Source organism: Jaculus jaculus, chromosome 13, assembly GCF_020740685.1.
Source record: "Jaculus jaculus isolate mJacJac1 chromosome 13, mJacJac1.mat.Y.cur, whole genome shotgun sequence".
Taxonomy (NCBI): domain Eukaryota; kingdom Metazoa; phylum Chordata; class Mammalia; order Rodentia; family Dipodidae; genus Jaculus; species Jaculus jaculus.
The window spans coordinates 21,189,437-21,207,700 of record NC_059114.1 but is presented as its reverse complement, the minus strand read 5'-3'; the positions used below and the strand labels follow the sequence as shown (position 1 = coordinate 21,207,700).

Below are 18,264 nucleotides of genomic sequence, written 5' to 3'. Positions count from 1 at the left end.
GAACCTGCGAGTCTCTCTCTATGCACCAATTCAAACCGTCACTATGGAGAACAAAGGTAGTAAATTTCATTAGGTTTGGAGGATGTCGGGGTGAACTGAGTATCAATACATAAGAAAAATTCGGAAGTCGAACCACAGCTCTGTCCCTCCCTCTTTCCCACACGTGGGACAGAGGACACCTTCAGAGCCCCTCTGGGGTGGTTTATGGTTTAAGGAATTTAAAGTGGACCTGGGAAGTGTGAGAGTACCTTCCCCAGTTTTGGCGAATAAAGGAAGTAGAAATTTCCCCCACTCTTGGGCATTCAACAGAAAGAAATAATAATTTTGCAGAAAGTGTGTAAGTGTTGGTGCCGAAAGTAATGCTTGCTAGTGAGAGTAGCAATCTTGTGACTCGGAAAATAAAACCCACCAAGGCAAACAGAACAAACCCGACAGTGGCAATTCTATTTACATCAAGCTATGTACAGTTCAATAAATTAAAGTTTTAATTCTCCAAGCATTCATATTCCACTTATTTACAAGTTATCAAATAATTACATAAATACTTTGTCTAATAGTCTCGCTTCTTCTTTATTTTTTTTAACCTTGTTATTGCATATACAGGAAAGAGAACCAAATACCAAAGAGGGCCATGGATTCCCGCTACAGCGCGCTTAGATAAAATAAATTCAGTTCTTGTTTGTCCTGTCATTTCCCTTTTAAATTCCTTCCCCCCATTTTTTTTTTTTTTTTTTGAAGGTTTGCCGATTTGAGAGCACAGGTCTGAGGACAGGGGACCGAAAGGGCTTATGTTATTTCTCTCTAGACGCAAGCATCCAAGATAAAAACCACAAATACATCACTGTGTAACATGCAAGAAGAGACCTATGTGGGCTCTTAAAACATCACAAGAATATTAAAAAGACACAGGTTTCCTTTAATAGAGACTAAACAAGAATGGCAAAGACTCCTTCCCTCCCCAAGTGAGCTGCTTAGTAACTGATGGAGAACTGATACCCAAGTCACTCTTCAGTCTTCACAACAGAATCATGTTAATTCATTTGTCCCCACTTAAAAAATTTTTTTTTTTAATATTTCCACTTGACATGTTGAAGGGAGAAAAAATCCACAGGGAGAAGTGCCTTTGGAGCTCCCGCCTTCCTGGTGGGTCAGCTCCCTTGTTTTTTTTTTCAGCCAACTTCCAGACCAGCCTCTATAGAAGTCATCTGAATGCCTTTTTTTTTTCTTTCTTTTTTTGAAAAAAAAAAAAAAAATCCCCCACCCATGCACTCCATGCAATCACCCTTCCTGAATCTCAGAATCTGACCCAGACTCAGACCTCAAAACCTCACCAAGAAGAAGGGGCCTGTCCCTAGCACATTCTCAGACAAGATGGCCAAGGAAGGGGAGAGGGTCACCCCAACATGGAAGGCGCCCCCACCCCCGCGGGGTTTTATTTTACAACCAACAAAGTGCACTGCAGACCTGACTGGATAACTGGAATGAAGATGTTCGGGGGGAGGGAGTTTAGGGGGACCCACTGCGGGACCTGTCCGGCTTGGCTTCCAAGCCACTGACCAGCCTCTGTATGCTCTGCAGTTCGCTGGTGGCCGCCTCCTTGTCGGAGCAGAGTTTGGGCGACAAGGACACGGAGCTGGAGGAGAGGGTGGAGGAGCGGCTGTTCAGTTCGGAGCCGGAGTCCACAGCCACCGAGGCCGGGCTGGTGGCCAAGGCAGCAGCTTTGGCGTCCAGGGGCCCCGTGGCCGGCGCCATGGATGGCAGCGCGGTGGCCAGCAGGCCACTGCTGTCGGGCAAGGGCACTGGGATGGAGTAGGGGCTGTAGCGCAGCCGGGGTCGCATGCTGTTCAAGTTGAGGAAGGGGTGGCGATGCACCGAGCTCGAGGCCGCCGCCGAGGAGGCCGCCGCCGCCGCTGCCATGTATGTGTAGGGGTAAGGAAAGAGGCTCCCGAAAGGTGACATGGCCAGGCCCTGGGGGAGAAAGAGAAAGGCACACAGGGAGTGAGCAGGGCAGGGAGAGGCCCAGCTCCAGTCACCTGGGGCAAACCAGGCAGCCCCCTTGGGTTTGGGGGACCTTAAGGGGGGAGGGGACAGGACCCAGTGGTTCTAAAGGCTCACCCTAGACCACAGCTTCCTTATGGAATAAGCCAGGGAAATTGCAAGTGATTCTCACATACTGACTGGGGGGGGGGGGGGTCCTGTGTGGATGTACATCCATGACCACAGCAAACCCCACCCCCCACCCTCAGAACTGTTAGGGATTTCCCACAGGGGCTGCACCTGTTGGGAGAGCTCACAGCATAGGAATAAGGGCAGACATTATCACACAATATCATTTTCATTCTTGTCCTCCTAGCCTCCCACTCCAGTGCTAGAATTTTCCCCAAATGGGGCGCGGGGGGGGGGGGGTGTGGGGGACAAAGTAGGGAAAGTGTGGACCTGGGGAAGAGAAGTGTGTAGGAAAGGGTTATCGCAATCAGCAAAAAGTGAGCGCTGAGCCTTGAAGGCTGGTGTCACCGGGTGAGAAACTGAGGCAGAAGCAGATGTTGAAATGCAAGAGTCCTGGGGGGGGGTCCTCTGTTCCACCCCTTGAAATATGCCACTGCGTAGGGTCTGTCCAGATTTCTATTACCACCCCCCCCCAAACCACCTGTCACCTGCCCACTTGGGACTGTCTCAGGATAAACCCACAGTGGAGGTGGGAGGAATGGAGACAGGCCAGAAATCAGCTTTTTTTCTCTGCTCCCTCCTCCCCTGTGGGGAGAAGGACCCGTGCCCTCTTGGCTCTGGGAAGGGAGACCTAAGTGCTCAGACAAAACAAAAGGCCAGGGAGCGGGCAGAAAACCCCCAGAGAACCTTTCCACGGGGTTCCATTCTCAGAGGCCAGGGCCTGGTCCCCGGCGCAGCTGCCTGAACCTCACACAGGCCGGGCACTGCGGGCCTTCCTCGGCTCGCGCGGGCAGGCACCATTAACCCTTTGGAGGACAGGCTGGCCTGCTTGGGGGTGGGCGTCTGGGAGAAGAGCTCAGAACTGGGAGAATTCACAGCCAGAGAGTTAATAATCATCCCCCCTCCTGGTGCCTCAGTTTCCCTTCTGCTGGATTCCTAAGGTTTGGGGTGGGGGTTGGGGAGGTGGCTATTAGACACCCCACAGGCATTTTAACTCTGAAACTAAAGTCAGGGAGGCCTGAGAAAGAGGCAGCAGTGAATTGTCTCAACTCCACCAGGGATGAGCTGTGTGGCCTTAGACGACTTGCTAAACGCCTCTGGGCTCCTTCCCTTCCTGTGAAAAATAGAGGTGATAAAAATGCCAAGGAAGGGCTCAATAGACCCAAGAGTCACCAATCTGGATGACAGCCTTGTTACAAAGAGGGTGCCGCGTGAAGCGTGGAGCTGTTATGAGCGCAGCCTAACCTGCAGGGAAACAATTTCTTTCTTGGGGTGGGGTTGAGGTAGGGGCTGATTGGTGAGGACTCAACGAGGTAAATCTTTTGAGTCCATAAGAAATACTGTGATAGGGCTGGGGAGATGGTTCAGTGGTTAAAAGGCACTTGCTTGCAAAGCCTGACGGCCTGGGTTCAAATTCCCAGTACTCCCGCACGTAAAGCCAGAGATGCACAGTGGTTCTTGCGTCTGGAGCTCATTTGTTGTGGCAAAAGGCTCTGGTGGGCCCATTCTCTCCCTCCCTCCATGTATCTGTTTGCAGATAAATAACAAGTGACATTTTAAATAGATGTATATATAGTAATAGTTGTGCTATTTTTTTTTTTTTTTTTGGAGCTCCCAGGCCACGGGAGCGAGCGGGGGCGGGGGCACCGGCGTTGGCATTTACCTGCGAGGCCAGAACGTGCTGCTGAAGGTGGAAGGGCAGAGTGGCCGCCGAGGCCCCGGACAGTCCCTGCGCCGCCGCCGCCGAGGCCATGGCGGTGGTGGAATCCAGCCCGGAGACGCCGCCGGTGGACGCGCCGGACACGGTGGCCAACAGGGGTCCCATGCCCGCCGCCATGCTGGAGAAGGCGCTGCCCATGGCGAACTGGCCCGGGTGCAGGAAGAGCGGGTGCCCGTTGAAGAACTGCTGGCCGGCCAGGCCCGGGGCGAAGCCGAGGCCCGGCAGGGGCCCCTGGGCGAGGTGCGCGGCGGCGGCGGCGGCGGCGGCCGCGTCCGTCTGCACCGAGAGCGGCGCGAAGGCGTCCTTGGCGGGCAGCGCGCGCGCCTCCTCGGCCTTGGCGGCCAGCGCGGGGCCCTCGCGGCCGGGGCTGCGGCGCTCCTCGGCGCCCGGGCCGCGCGTGCTGGACGAGATGGTGGCCGGGCTGTGGCGCGAGTCCGGGGACGCCTTGTCCAGACGCCCACTGTCCCGGGGCCCGCTGGCGTAGAGATGGGCTTTGACCGAGGAGGACGGGCTGCCCTTGTCCCGGCCCGGCTCCTCCGACGTGGTGGTGGAGATCTTGGCCGTGTCGCAGGCCTCGGCGCCCGGCTCTTCCTTGCTCTCGGCCTCCGCGTCGCTCTCGACCTCGCTGGGACACAGATCTATTTGGGGGAGGGGAGGGGGTAACGGGGCGGGTGTGAAAATCGCCTTCATTCTGGGCCAAGGCTCTCCTCTCCCCGCCCCTGCCCCCCAACAATATCTCCGAGTTTAAATCCCACCTCCCGCCTGTTTATTCCCAAGCGCCGGGGAAGGCTGAGGCAGGAGGATTGCCGCCAGCTCGAAGACAAACTTGGGGTACAGAGTGAGACCCTGCCTCAAAACAACACACACACAAAATCCCACCTGGAGAGCTAGGCAATCTATCCCCCCCCCAAAAAAAACCTATCTGAGCCTCAGTTTTTCCGTCTGCAAAATGGGAATAATGAACCATAACACCTTTGCTGTTGGGTTTAATATGCAAATAATTACAAGTATTTAGATCAATCTTAACCTTTTATAGTCACCCCCAAGTCAGTAGCTCTTATTGTAATGATTCTACTTAAAAAAAAAAAAACACAAGAAGCTGAAGTGATGTCAAAACCTCGCAAGAATTTATCCACTGTACTGCAAATTAACTCTTTTTCAAATGATAACTAAGTTATTTTAAAACTCCACAGGCTGGAATACATTCCAGGTACCTTTAGAGCTCTAGGTTCAGCACCTTCCATTGCACAGATTGGTGAATTATTTTGGAAGGATTTGATTGGAAAGAAGCCTGACACGTGAACGGGTAACAACAGAAACAAACACACCCTTCCTGAACAATCCCTGGAGCTACCAGGATGGGTGGTGGGCAGCTAGCTCACACCCCCACCCCACCCCCCGGGGGCAAACACAGGCCTTTAAGAAAGAATTCCATTTACTTTCACCACACCCTCTGTGGGTGTCCTACCAGACAAAAAAGAAAGAAAGAAAAAGGATCCTATTTTATGTTTAAAGCTTAAATGGACTGAAGACATGAAAGACTTCCATTTTATTTCACTTAAAAACAGGTTTCTTCCCATCTAGCATGTGTCTCTCTAAATAAATAGCACTTGCTCTTTAAACACCAGCTGAGGATTCAAACTATCTCTTCCTCCTCCACCCTCAGCCTCCCCTCTCAGGAGTCAACTGAGGGCCCACAGCTGATCTTTTCTCAGGTACCTTCCCTCTCCCAAGGTGACTAAGGACCTCGTGCCTCCCTTCCTGCCCGACATATCTGAACCTGAATTCACACTGCTGTTGGTCAGTAGTTAGAGATCTGATGGGAAGGAGGGGAGAGCTGTAGGCAGGAGACCCAAGCAGAGGGAAAGAGAGAGAGAAGCACTGGAGACACCTTGCAGAACTGCCCCTGTCAAGAGACCACACACAGGCCAGCCAGTTGAGGACCTGAGCTCCCCTTAAGCCATCCCTGGGAGGGGTCCACACCTGAAGTCCCCTGTAAGAGTCTGAATTTTTCTAAAGGGCCAGTCTGTGGTCCAGGCCTCCTTTTTATTTTTTTTTTACGCCAATACCTTCAGGCCAGGAGGACCTGACGTGTTTTGGTGACAGAAGTAGCTAAGCTTACCTTTGAGGTTTGACGTCCCTACGGTGGACACTGCAGGAGAGGAGGCCTGGCCGAAGCAGTTGAAGGCTGTCTGCTCGCTGGAGGACTCGTCCGAAGTCCCTGTGTTCTCCTTCTTGTGTCTCTCATCAAACACCCTCATGGACTGCAGGGTGAGCTGTTTTCTGGGGAGGAGGCCCACGCCCAGTGTTGGCATAGGTAACATACATTTCCCCTCTTCGCTTCCTTCCCTCTTTCTGTCCAGAGTGGCACACACCTTGCCCGGCCTGCCACCCACAGACATCACACATTTTCTGAAGTCTTCTGGCCCTCGGGTGGCCACACAGACCCCGGCATTGTTCCTGACCATGTAACTGGGCCAAACACTGCGCATCAGGAAAGAACATTTGCTTGGCCTGTGAAGTCTTGTTTAAAACACCAGAACAGAGGCAGGAGTTGGCCAGGAACAAGAGGGAGGGTTCTGGGAACACAGTGCTGCCTGCCCCATCCTACCAAACTCCTGCCTGGTTGCTAAGATGTGGAGGAAGTGGTTATTTTATGGTACACTCTACTCTAATCGGCTCACCAACACATTAATTGGAGTTAAAATTTATTTGGATGTTACAGAAATTATTTCTTAATGCTCAGCCCCAAGGGGATAGCTTCAAACTTTGGGGTGATTTTCTGGGTTGTAGACAAATCTTTGAAAAGTGTATGGGGGAGGGGACAGCGTCTTTCATATCATCTCCAGCTGTCTACTTAATGCAAAATGAAACATAGACCCATGAGGGAGGGAGAGAGGGGGGAAAGAGTCACAGATCTCTGAAGGGGCCCTGGCTCTGACTGATGCTATCTGGAAGACCAGGTTACAACAATTCCTCAGCCATCTGTGAATGGTAAGGTCTTTTCCTGGGACCTGCTCAGGAGGACCTAAAATTAACTAGCAATTAATAGATGTTCCTATCCAATCTGTTATCCCTGGCACTTTTGCTTTTGTTTGTTTCCAGAGGTAGCTCCAGTTGTAACCTGGTCAGTTTCCTGAAAGGTAGTAAGTGGTAGGAAAGGTACTTTTGCAGGGCGGGGAGGCACACACCTTGCATCTCAGCCCTCCCACCCCCAAGACAGAGGTAGGAGATCACTGTGAGTTTGAGGCCAGCCTAGGACTTCAGAGTAAATTTCCAGGTCAGCCTGGGCTACAGCAAGACCCAACCTTGAACTCCCCCCAACCCCTGCTCCAAAACAAAACAAAACAAAACAAAACAAAACAAACAAAACAAAACAAAAAAACTAGGAAAGTTACTTTGTATCAGCCACACAGAGCAAGTAGGGAAGGAAATGACTTTCTACCCCAATGTACCCTGTCCAAGTGCTTCCCATGCCACTTCTAACACTTCAAAGTTTAATCTTAGAAGAGCAATTTTCTTAAATTATCTGAGAAATAAATAATGGTCTCAACTCACCTCTTTTCTCTCCTGCCATTTCCAGTGTCCCGAAAACCTTTTGCAAAGGGGTTGTTGTCTATTTTTAACTGAGTTATCTAAAAGAGGGAGACACAAGCAAGACAGGCATTGGCTTCACTTTCTAGAAAGCTCTGAAGCTGTCTCCCCCAACTCAGCAATCTCCTAAAAGTGTGACCACCCATAGAGTCACACAGTTAGACTAGGTTGAGCAGAGACTGGAAGATGATAGAAGCCTGTTAAAAAGGGAAGAGACATTAAAGGAAATTAGTATAAGGTTGGTGTGTTCCCTACGAAGCCAATTCTCACTGAAATTATCCAAATAAAGTATTTTCTTTGGACAGCCAGACACTTTGGGGTTGGAAATGAGAATGTCACCAAGGCTGTGAAGAGGCACAACCTATAGATATGAATATCAAGCTTTATGATTTTTTTATACAGTGCAATTAACTATACAGTGTGTTAAAGTACAATTCCCTGCTGCCAACACACACACGCACGCACGCACACACACAACCTCATATACACACCAACCTTTTCCATGAATCTAATAAATTGATTTATGAGGTCTCACTGCCCTTGTGTGGGTGCAGCCGGGAGAGTGGGCTTTGAGGAATGACAATATTAACAATTGCAGATTTTAAAAGGAAGGAGTGACCACTGGTAAACATTTGTTTTCATTGACATGTTACATGCTCTTTGCAGCCACTGTTAGGTGGAGAAGGCCCATGACCTCCTCCTGGTCTAAAGAAAAGAAAAGAGCTACATTTTATGATTACAGTAACAACTTAAGTTAGTTAGTGACTCTCACAGGCTTCTGGCTCTGCAGGGAGACTGCATTTTACATACTGTAGAAAAAGCGTGAGACTCTCTCCCTTTGGGAGAAGAACTTCTGAGCTTGGGTTCTGGTTCCTGGAGTTCCATAGGCGCATGCAGACGTCAGGAGGTGCAGCAGACAGACGCGGGCGACAGCTGAGCCCAGACTAGAAAATTGCACGTGCAAGCACCAGAACAGTCCGTAGCAACCCAGGGACAGTGACCGTGAGTTCAAAGTGCAAGATGTTTCCAGGTGAAGTGGACTCTCCCAGTGGTCCAGGGCTCAGAGGGTGAAGAGTGTGTTTGTGGTGGTGGTGGTGGTGGGGGGGGTCCTCCGCCCTTCCCCCACCCCACAGCTACCAACCAAGCTGTTAAGTATCCTGGTCAACAGCAATGACCACCCTGCGCCTGAGCTCTGTGTCCATGACCTTCAGGGGAACTGAAGAGTCTAGGTTCGGTCCTATTGGTAATGGGGAGCTTTACTAACCCCTGGCTTCAGGACCGGCTGCTCTAAAACTTTCACATGTCATGGTGACCCCCTTGAAGCCCAAGCCTCAGACAACTCCATCAGCATGACCCTGTGATCAGTTTCTCAAACACACACACACACACACACACACACACACACACACACACGCCATAAAAACAGCAGCATAAAAAGTAATAAAAAACAGACCAGCTACTCAGGATTTCTGGCTAAGAGAGAAAACCTGGTTTCTTCGGGGATTCTTCTCCCAGGCTCCCTAATGGTTCTTGCCTGAGATCATTAGCTGGTTCCTTTCAAACCCCATTTTCCTGACCCTTCTTCCTTCATGGGGAAGTGGAAGAATATGGAAGTCGTGGAGACAAGGCCTCAGGAGCTGGGAGCTAAAACGGCATTGGGGGTGGGGTGGGGGTGCACATGCTCTAGAAGCTTCTGCCTACAACACTGGCTTAGCAGTTTTGAATTCAGAATCAGATTCTTAGCTCGGAGCCATCACCTCTCCCCCCCCATGCCAAACCTGCCCAGAAAAAAAAGTCAAATCACAAAAGAAAATTCATGATTCTGCCCAATCAACCCCCCCCCCACCAACTCATCTGGCTGCAAAGCAACTCAAAAGAGAGGAGGAGCATGGAGCAAAGACCCCATCTGGTCACCTTGTCATTCTGGTAGGCAGTCACGGCGATGAACTCCGTTTCGGGGAACAAGTAGGTCCGAAAGGTACTATAAGGCAGTTTCAGGATGTCATTGGCTCTTACAATGTGGAACCGAGGCTGGTATTTATGCATGGAGTTCAATATAGTCTGCAGAGGCAGGGAGGACAGACATGTTAAAATAGAAAGTGGGGAGAGGATGTAGCAGGACAATTAGGGTCTAAGGTCCCCTGCCAAGCTGACTTCTTCCCCACTACAGGGGTCACACTTGGACCAAACCCACCTCCTAGGGTACTTTCCACTACATAGATGTTATCTTCTGGAGATTCCAAATTGATTCCTCAATTTCCAAAGCCCCACACCCACCCTTACCATCTACAATTTATTCATACATTCAACCCTAGCCTACCTGGGTCCCAAAACTATAATTCCCCTGCCACGTTGCGTGATCGCTTGGGAAGGCCAAAGTCTTAAAAGATAGAGAAAAACATGCATTTTAATTTACAAAATGATTCAGTACTTTAAGCGCCCACTAATTGACGAGCACAATCCACTTAGAGCCCTAAAAGGCTGAGCTCTGGAGAGGAATATTTATGCCCTAATCAAATCAAGGGCTTCAAATGCAATTCCTGTCCGCTTTAGATATTTCCGCGCCATTCACGTCTTCCTGGGCCTAATCTTTCTGCTTATTCCTCGCTTATCACTTTGTTTATTTTATTGAAATACTGGGGAGGGGCAGAGGAAGGGGCAAAAGGTCCCTCGGTTTACTTTTTTTTTTATAGGCCATCAAGTGTTCTGAAAATGTCTGAGCGCTCTCTCATGGAATCTGTATGTCCATTCCCAGTGCACACACACACCGTTTTTTACACCCAAGATGTAAGCCTCACTTCTAGTAAACTTAACTTTCATTGAAGCCCTGCCTTTCGGTAAAAAAGAAAATACACTCTCAGAATGGTATTTACACCCTTTCACCATCAGGCTCTGAAAATTAAAATTCTCCCAAGTAATAATAACGTTTTGATTTCAAGGAAAGCAAATCCTTTGTGAACACATAGCTTTGGAATTGACTGTTATTATTATTTTTAATTCTCTGTTCTGAAGATTTTGCTTTTACCTCCAGGCCCAACCTCCACCAATAATCTGAAAGTGCTATAGAATAGTGCCTGGTAAGTTTTCTTGACTCATTTCTTTCAGAACATCAGGCATTTCCACTACCCAAAGAGCTGGCATCCCGGTATCCACTCTCTCAGCTTCCTTGCAAATCAAACAAGTTTGCTACAGTGAGCACTGAGCAAGAGAAAAGTGTGGGTCGAAACTCAAAGTTTACAGGGATGAGAAAGGAACGATGTCTTCAGGAGAGAGGTAAGGAAGAGAAAATGTCACCAAAAGGAAGCAATGTAACTTACAAATCCATGTTTATCGGAAATGTTGTTGGTGAGTTTCAGTTTGTGGAAAGTGACCACTTTGGACATCCATTGCTCCCCAGTCGCAGGACTGTCCGGGTGAATGTACATTCTCTTTGGCATTTCAGGGTCCGCCTTACCGGCCACCATCCACCGAGAATTGTGAAATTTATATCGACAGTCATCGGCGGCAATAATATCCATCAATAAAATGTATTTGGCCTTTTTATCAAGCCCAGAACATCGCACTTTAAATGGAGGGAACATTCGTCTGTAATCACAAAGAACAGGAAAGGAATAATAATAATAATAATAATAATAATAATAACGACAAATAAATCACTCAGAATCTTAGGTTTGGCTTCAAAGATGTTCCAAAGTGTTTAGACAAAGTTTAAAACTTTCATTTGGGACTGACTATTTTGGATCGTTTTTAGCCACAGACATATTAAAAGTGCTCAATTTCTCCATATTTTGGTATCCCAAGATTTAAAATAAATAAGCTAGGGCACAGTGTGTCTCCACATGGTCTACTGATTTCTTTAAAAATTGTGTTTATTTTCTCTTTTGTGGAGCTGTACAGGTCGTCCTCTGCAGAGAGAGCAATTCTCTCCTCTGTCTTTTTTTTTTCACAATTGCTAGGAACAAGATCCTAAGAAAGTGCAGTTAGTGAAGGTGAGCATTTTCCACCAGCCATCGAGGAGAAAACATTATGCTTATCGATATGGGAAGGATGGCCATCCCGGGGCTGGTGAAATAGCAGAGTTCTGAGAGCGAACAGCCTGGCCTGCCAGCAACGAGTTCCTGGAGCTAGGCACCACAGCCCCCCAACTCCTTAGGCCGGGCCCCAAACTGCAAGATCTTGCCACCCCCTTGCTGTCTGATTTCACAGAAGTGTTGGCATTCTGCATTTCTGATTTAAAAGGAAAGCACTTCGTTGTGAAAATGACTGAAATATCTTGTGGGGCGGAGGGCCGTTTCGTGGCAAACTTTGGCCTCATGTCCCTTGGAAGGAGACGGAAAGCTGAAGACACCCAGAAGGGGCATTATAGTTTTACTCAGACTGGATGTCTTGATAAAAAGTCATGCTGTCATTTGTGAAAAAAAAATCAGTTATTTAAAATGCCAATCCTAGGATCGTCTCTCTTCCTGGCATGTTTTGGGTCAAGCAAGGACCTCTCAACATGTAAAAAAAAAAAAAAACAAAAAAAAAAAAACAGACTTCTGAAAGTATTCTCACGGGTTCCTTAGGTCTGTAAACATAATCTTAATTATCCAAAACTAACCACTCATTTCTCCCAAGGGTTACAGACACAAGAAGTGGTGTGAGCACACACATCTAAACGCCTTCGATTTTTCTCTGACCTGCCTGGGCAGTCAAGTGGGGGGGGGCTCAGCCCCAGAACTTGGGAGGGGGGCAGGCCTCCCACTACACACACAAAAGAAAGGGCCTTTTTCAGTTTCTGTCCTAGATTAGAAATCAGATAGATGGAAACACACAAGCAATGAAATAAAGATGTATCAGAAAGGCTTTTTACAGCGGGGTTCCTCTCCTACTTCCTTGCAGAGGTGTGTCTTCAATGGAAATAATAATAATAATAATAATAATAATAATAATAATAATAATAATGTCCCCATCTATTCTGTAAGGAACTCTGGATGGACCTCTCTAAGACCCCAAAACACCCACGGAGACTGAAGTACCCTGTCCCTGAGGCAAGGACCGGGAGTCTGCAGAGTTTTCGTCCCAGCCGTTAACTATCAAAGAGAATGCTCTGGCAGTAGAGAGATAAATGGGTGGGTGGATGGGGGGGGGGACGCAAAACCCAGCCACCCCCAAATAACTTTGAGGAGAGGGTACCCACCACCGCCTGCTTACCTTCCGGACTTGGTAATGACCATCTCGGTACCCCTCTTGTGGAACTGGTCCCAAAGTTCCTTGGCCTCCAGGTGCACCTTGGGGTCGTCCTCCACTTCTTCCTCGGGTTCCATGGTCTTCAGAGGCCTCAGATGCGCCTGAGGCCCCAGGGACGAGAAGGGGATGCCGGTCTCGGCCGCCCCCACCAATTGATCCATGATCGGCTTGGCCAGGGCGCCGGGCAGGGAGAGCGCCGCGGCGGCGCCGTTGGGAGGCAGCGTCAGCGCGGGGAAGAAGGGCGGCTGGTGGCCCAGCACCGCGCTCATGGCGAAGTCCGGCGCCCGGTGAGGTAGGAACGGGTGGTAGGCCATGCTTGTCCCAGGAATCACCGGATCTCTCATGGAGAGACTCATGAACTCCAGGCAGGGACGAGTCCCAGCTGTTGCCTTGCTATTTCTTTTTTTTAATTTGGGTTTTTCTTTTTTTATTCAACAGGAGTACATAGTTAAAAAAAAAATAAAAACAAAAGGAAGTAACAAATCAGAAGTCAAGCACTCCAAAAGGGAGAAAAAGAAAAGTGTCCTTTTGGTGGGGGGGGGGGAGTTGGAGAAGGGAATGCCGCTTTTTTGTTTTGTTTTTTAAAGAGGACGAGGCGACAAATCTGGAGACATAGTCGCTGGGGTGACCGTCCCTGCCGCCTAGGCGCGTTTAAAAACCCGCTCCGGGAAGTCGGTTTGCAGAAACGGGAGGAGCGAGCAGGGTCAGGACCGGCGCCCGAGCCCCTGGCGCTGGGCTGCGAAGAGACAACCGGGCCCGGCGTCCCGGGGAAGGCTCCGCCGCTCCCACGCGCTTTGGTGCACAGGCGCACGGTGCTCCACGGAAGACTCTCTTTTTTTCCCTCTTTTCACCTTTTCTTCTCCTTCTTCTTTCTCCCACCCCGGTCTCTTCCTCTCCCTTTCTGGCTGGAGGCGTCTGCAGTCGCTCGCGCTCCGCTCGGCTTTAACCGGGAGCGAGAGGGCCAGCAGGGAAAAAAAAAAATAATAAGTCTCTTCTTTAAAAAAAAAAAAAAGATGGATTTTTAAAAAAACTGATTTAAGCCCCTTCCAGCAGCACTATCAGAAGTTGAACTGCAAACGGGCTCTTCCGTCCGTGCTCCTCCTCCTTCCTCCGCTCCAGCAGGCTCCGGAGAAGGGTGCCTTGCGGGGGTGGGGGGGGTTCCACAAATCCGAATGCTTTTGGTGCCGGGAGGGGATGGTGACCGTCTGCCTCGGGGGTTCTTCTTCTCTTCCTGATCCTTAAAAACAAAAACCGTGAGCGAAATCGCTTCCTAAATCTGCGTCTCCCGGGGCGGCGCGCGCAAGAGGGTGGAGAAGAGGGCGAGATGGCCCGGGTGGAGGAAGAGGAGGAGGCCGTGGAGAAGAGAGAGGGAGAGGGAGAGGAACAGAGAGAGGGATGGGGGAGACGGAGCGGAGCGCCGCGGAGAGCGGAGGGAGGGAGCGAGAGAAAGCGAGCGCGAGGTGCCCGCCGCCCTCCTCCGCCTGGAGAATTCCCCGGGCGTCTGCTCGGCGGCTCTAGAAGGTCGGGCTGCGCCGTGGGCTGCGGGGAGCCCCAGGCCTCTTGATTGGCTCTTTGACGCTTTCGGACCAATTGTGTGGCTGCATAGGCGTGGTTTTCACAGGTCGAGTGCTGGGGGAATAGAGCCGAGTTATAAAAAGAAGGTGTCGGAAACTGTAACGTCGCCGCTGCCGCATCGGTACTACGGCCTGTCCCGTGAATATGTCAACATGATGGAGGAGGAGGAGGGAGAGAGAGAGGAGGAGGAGGAGGAGGGAGGGAGAGGAGGAGGAAGGGAGCCACCAGGGAGCTCGCGCACTGAGTCGCCTCTAGGTGGCTTATCGAGAGAGATCGCCGCCAGCCCCTGAGCTCGCTTAGGCTGCCTCTCGCTCAGCCCACGTCTGAAATGCCTCAGCCTTCCAGCCCCGGGATCCAGGGAGGAGGAGGGGGAGGAGGAGGCAGGGCCAGGGAGGAAGGGGGAGGAGGGAGAGAGGGAGGGAAGCCAAGCCCAGCCCCGGAGAGCCCGGCGGAGAGCGCACCGGGGCGCCGGGCAGGGGCGCTCGCCTCTCACGCGCTTGGCTGGCTGGCTTCTCCGGCCCGCTCTCGGGAGCCGCCGCTCGGCTCCTCCCCGGCCGATCGGCCTCTTCCACCGGCCCCGACCCCGGGTTAGCCGAGCCGGGCGGGCCTGAGCCTCCCAATGCCACCTCTCGGCCCCAACAACAACAACAACAAAAAACGGCGGCTGCTGGAATCTTTGCTTCCCCACGTGGAACCCAGCTCCGCTCGGCCAGCCGCCTTTCAGGAAAGGGTCTCCCGGAGCTCGTGCGTCTCGGGGCTAGTCTCCCCCACATCCGGACTCTTGTCTCTGAGACCCGAGCTCGTGGATGCGGACAGATCTCGGCGCAGTAAAAGTGTGCACCTCCTCTCCACCGGCCCCACGCTACCATTACCGCAGCTCTGTGCGGAGACCCTGACAACCCCTTTCCACCTCTCCGGGCCCGAGCCACACACGCCGAAACACACATGTCCACGCGAACACGTCCACCGCGTGCGCTCCCGGCCCAGTTCGCGCTCGCTCTGCAAGATGGACTTGGGATTTTGATGACCATACCGACCCTTTTATTTATTCATTTATTTGTAAAGCTCTGCTCCTCTTCCACTGGGATGCCCCACCCGGCCATGGGTGTGGTTGTAGAGGGGTCAGTGGAGGATTCTCCCCACAGCCTCGGCCCTCACCTCCCGCCCAGCTCGGAGGCGAGGAGCGACGCACGGGTCAGGACCGGGCAATCTGGTTGGGGGAGGTGCGCCAGCCTCGGATCTTCTCCAGGCATAGCACTTAGGTCTCGGTGCCTCAGTTGCTTCCTATCTCATCAGAAGTCAGGGGGGCGAATTGGTAAAAGAAACCGTGAAACGCACCCCCCCACCCCGACTTCATCCCAGAGGCCTGGAGTCTGGTTTCAGCTCACGACTGTGCGGGTGGAAATGGGGGGGGGGGCTCAGGGGAAGAAGTAAAAGTCTTTGGCTTGGTGACCCAGTTCACATAGCTCCTGCCAGGGTCCGAGGCCTCCTCATACCCACAGTCCTTGCTTCTTGGGGACAGAGGGCAATGAGTCAAGCCATCTCTGTTTAGGCGGAGGGAAATCGTGGGGGCAATGCATTTTTATTCCTTCTCGGACAAGGAACACGGAAAGGAATGGTTTCTGGATCTGGGGGTGTTAAGAAGCCTGTACCTTCGGATAGGTGTCGACCAGCACGACCCCTACAGTACTTCACCCAGTGGACCCCCCCCCCTCAGGCCACCCCCCCCCCAGCTGTATGTCCAAAGCCGCATTTAATGGAGACTGGAAATGCCTTTCCATTGTAGGCCAACCAACCCCCAGACAGATAGGAAAGGAACATTTGAGGAGACGAGCTTTTCCAGCTTCGCATTTTTGACGCACATGTTTAAGAGCGCTTGGCGCCAGCTCTGAGCATTCTCTTGAAGTCACCAGAGAGAAAAGAGTCGATCTGTGAACTTGGGCTGACTCGCCATCTAGTAGTCCCTTTCTTTCCCTTTCAGCCCTTCCTCCCAGCCTCTCTCTCCCTCTCTCTCTCCTTCCCTTCCTCTTTCTCATTAAGAACGAAGAAAGAGAGACTCAAAGAAAGACGTGATGATGCCCAATGGAGGTTCAAACGACACCCCCCCCCCCGGGTCCTGTGCTTCCGATCTTGAAGGGTGCCAGAAAACAGGCCTGTCTCCTTTTCGCACCGACCGCGGAGGTCACTTCAGGGTTTCTGGAGTCTAGGAAGAAAAAAAAAAGCGACCCTCCCCCACAGTGCCTGCCGCCCGCCTGGGGCTTGGGGCTGGGGCTGCGGTATAGGAGCCACCCAGAGCCGGTCCCAAATCCCAGCGATCTGTTTTGTCTGCTCTCTCCTGCGCACCATCTCCACGGGTTCGCATGCAATTCAAGGAAAATAATTCTGCAACCACAAAGCGATTGAGCCCCCTCCCCTTCACCCACGCGGTGTCACCCCCCACCCCCGGGCCCAACAGGCCGGTCCGAGCGACTTTCGAACGGCGCCCCAGCATTCTGGCCTCTCGATCTCGGGAAATGGGAGGCCAGCTGGGGTTCTGCTTGTAAATATCTAGCCTCGTTTTTTGGCTCCAACTTGGACCAAGTGTAATTTCTTATCCTCACGCCCGTCCCCCCCCCCCCCCAGCTGCCTTTTTTATTTTTTTTTGTCTGTAACTCTAACTTAACCCTGGGGTCACCCCAGTTCGCCACTTCTGGCTTCCACACACCCCACCCACCCACTCTAGTGCGCCAGGGAGGTGGGGAGAGAGGAAAGTTTGCGGGGTTCTGAATCGAAAACGTCGACATCTTGCTAATGGACTGCAAACTTCCGCCAATTATGACTGACCTCCCAGACTCTGCCCCTGGAGGCTCCGTATTATGCAGGGAGGCCGCCGAAATTCTAGGATCAAAAGCGGGAAGGTGCGAACTTCTCTTTGTCTCTGCGTGCCCGCCGCGCCCCCCTCCTGGTGGGCGATAAACCCACTCTGGCGCCGACCGTGCGCTGGGTGATTAATTTGTGAACAAACAAAAGAGGCCTGGTGGCCACTGCATTCGGGTTAAACATTGGCCAGCGCGTTCCTAAGGCTTGTGCCAGGCCTGGCCTCCCGGAGAACCCACACGACTAGGGCGCCCCCAGAGCCCTGGCGCTCAGTTCTAGCCCCTGGCTCCCCGCGGTCTGGTTCCCTAGCTAGAACCTTCCAGCGTCTCTCTGGGACTCAGACCCAACAACAGACGTGTGGCCTGACTCTATAGAATCCGATAGTGAAAGAAGGGAAAAAGGGGTCCACAGTCTGGGTGAGGAAGGACTTGTGGAACGGGGGGGGTGTCTCTGGAATAAATATTCCTCCACTCTTATTTTTTGGCAAGAGTTTTATTTTTTTTTTTCTTTAGCTATGGGCCTGGGACTTAAAAAAAAAAAAAAGATAAGTTTTTAAAAACCTCCATATTGGTGTAATGCCTGTAGCAATTGAGGGGAAAAAAGTGCGTGTGGATATGGACTGGGCTACTGGGATAAGCACTGGAAAATAAAGTTGAAGGGGTGTGGCAAAACCAAATCAACTCCCCCCCCCACAAGCATAATATAGACAGTCCTTTGGAGTTAAAAGTCCAATAAGCTTCAGACTGCCATTTTCCCCCTATGGCTCACACTTTAAAGGGGACACACCGACCCGTTTGTGACCCAAGGTTGTTTATCTGAAGCTTACAAAAATACAAAAAAGAGGAGGAGAGGAAAGGATGTGGGCTAGATGGGATTGCTTGCTTTGGCAAGTTTGCGGTAAATACTCTCTTAGGCATGTGTGAGGTCTGTGAGACGCGATTAGGGCCACTATTACATGCTTATTCCCTCTTAAACTTTCCCCTGGTTTGCCACAGGGGCTCTGGACAGTCCTAGGTGAGGTGTGGAGGTGTCACTACATTGAGGCTATTGTTGACATAAGGGCATGAGGAGTTTCTCTCTCCTCCTCCCTCTGCCCCTGTCTGAGACCTAATTAAGACATGGGG

At 51.3% G+C, this 18,264-nt stretch overlaps 1 protein-coding gene across 2 annotated transcripts; it reads right to left on the bottom strand.

Annotated features, from left to right (window-relative positions):
* Positions 1–696: 696 nt before the first annotated feature.
* Positions 697–13,201, bottom strand: Tbx3 (T-box transcription factor 3). 2 transcript variants are annotated; one of them, XM_045132880.1, is made up of 8 exons: positions 12,674–13,088; positions 10,798–11,065; positions 9,801–9,860; positions 9,395–9,541; positions 7,445–7,521; positions 6,009–6,169; positions 3,830–4,524; positions 697–1,968 (listed from the first exon to the last, which is right to left on the bottom strand). In XM_045132880.1, the coding sequence occupies exons 1-8, from the start codon at positions 13,063–13,065 to the stop codon at positions 1,507–1,509; spliced, it is 2,262 nt and encodes a 753-aa protein (XP_044988815.1). In that variant the 5' UTR covers positions 13,066–13,088; the 3' UTR covers positions 697–1,506. The 2 variants fall into 2 exon arrangements, with proteins under 2 accessions (XP_044988815.1, XP_044988816.1); XM_045132881.1 differs by lacking the exon at positions 9,801–9,860 and having other exon boundaries at positions 12,674–13,201.
* Between the last annotated feature and the right edge of the window lie 5,063 nt (positions 13,202–18,264).

What these genes read in the sequence shown, in the direction of transcription:
- Tbx3 (XM_045132880.1), bottom strand. Translation starts at nt 13,065, where the DNA reads ATGAGTCTCTCCATGAGAGATCCGGTGATTCCTGGGACAAGCATGGCC. An exon ending in ATTATAGTTTTGGGACCCAG is followed by an intron (nt 9,542 to 9,800) that starts GTAGGCTAGGGT and finishes CTGCCTCTGCAG; the next exon opens with ACTATATTGAACTCCATGCA. An exon ending in AATGGCAGGAGAGAAAAGAG is followed by an intron (nt 6,170 to 7,444) that starts GTGAGTTGAGAC and finishes CCTCCTCCCCAG; the next exon opens with AAAACAGCTCACCCTGCAGT.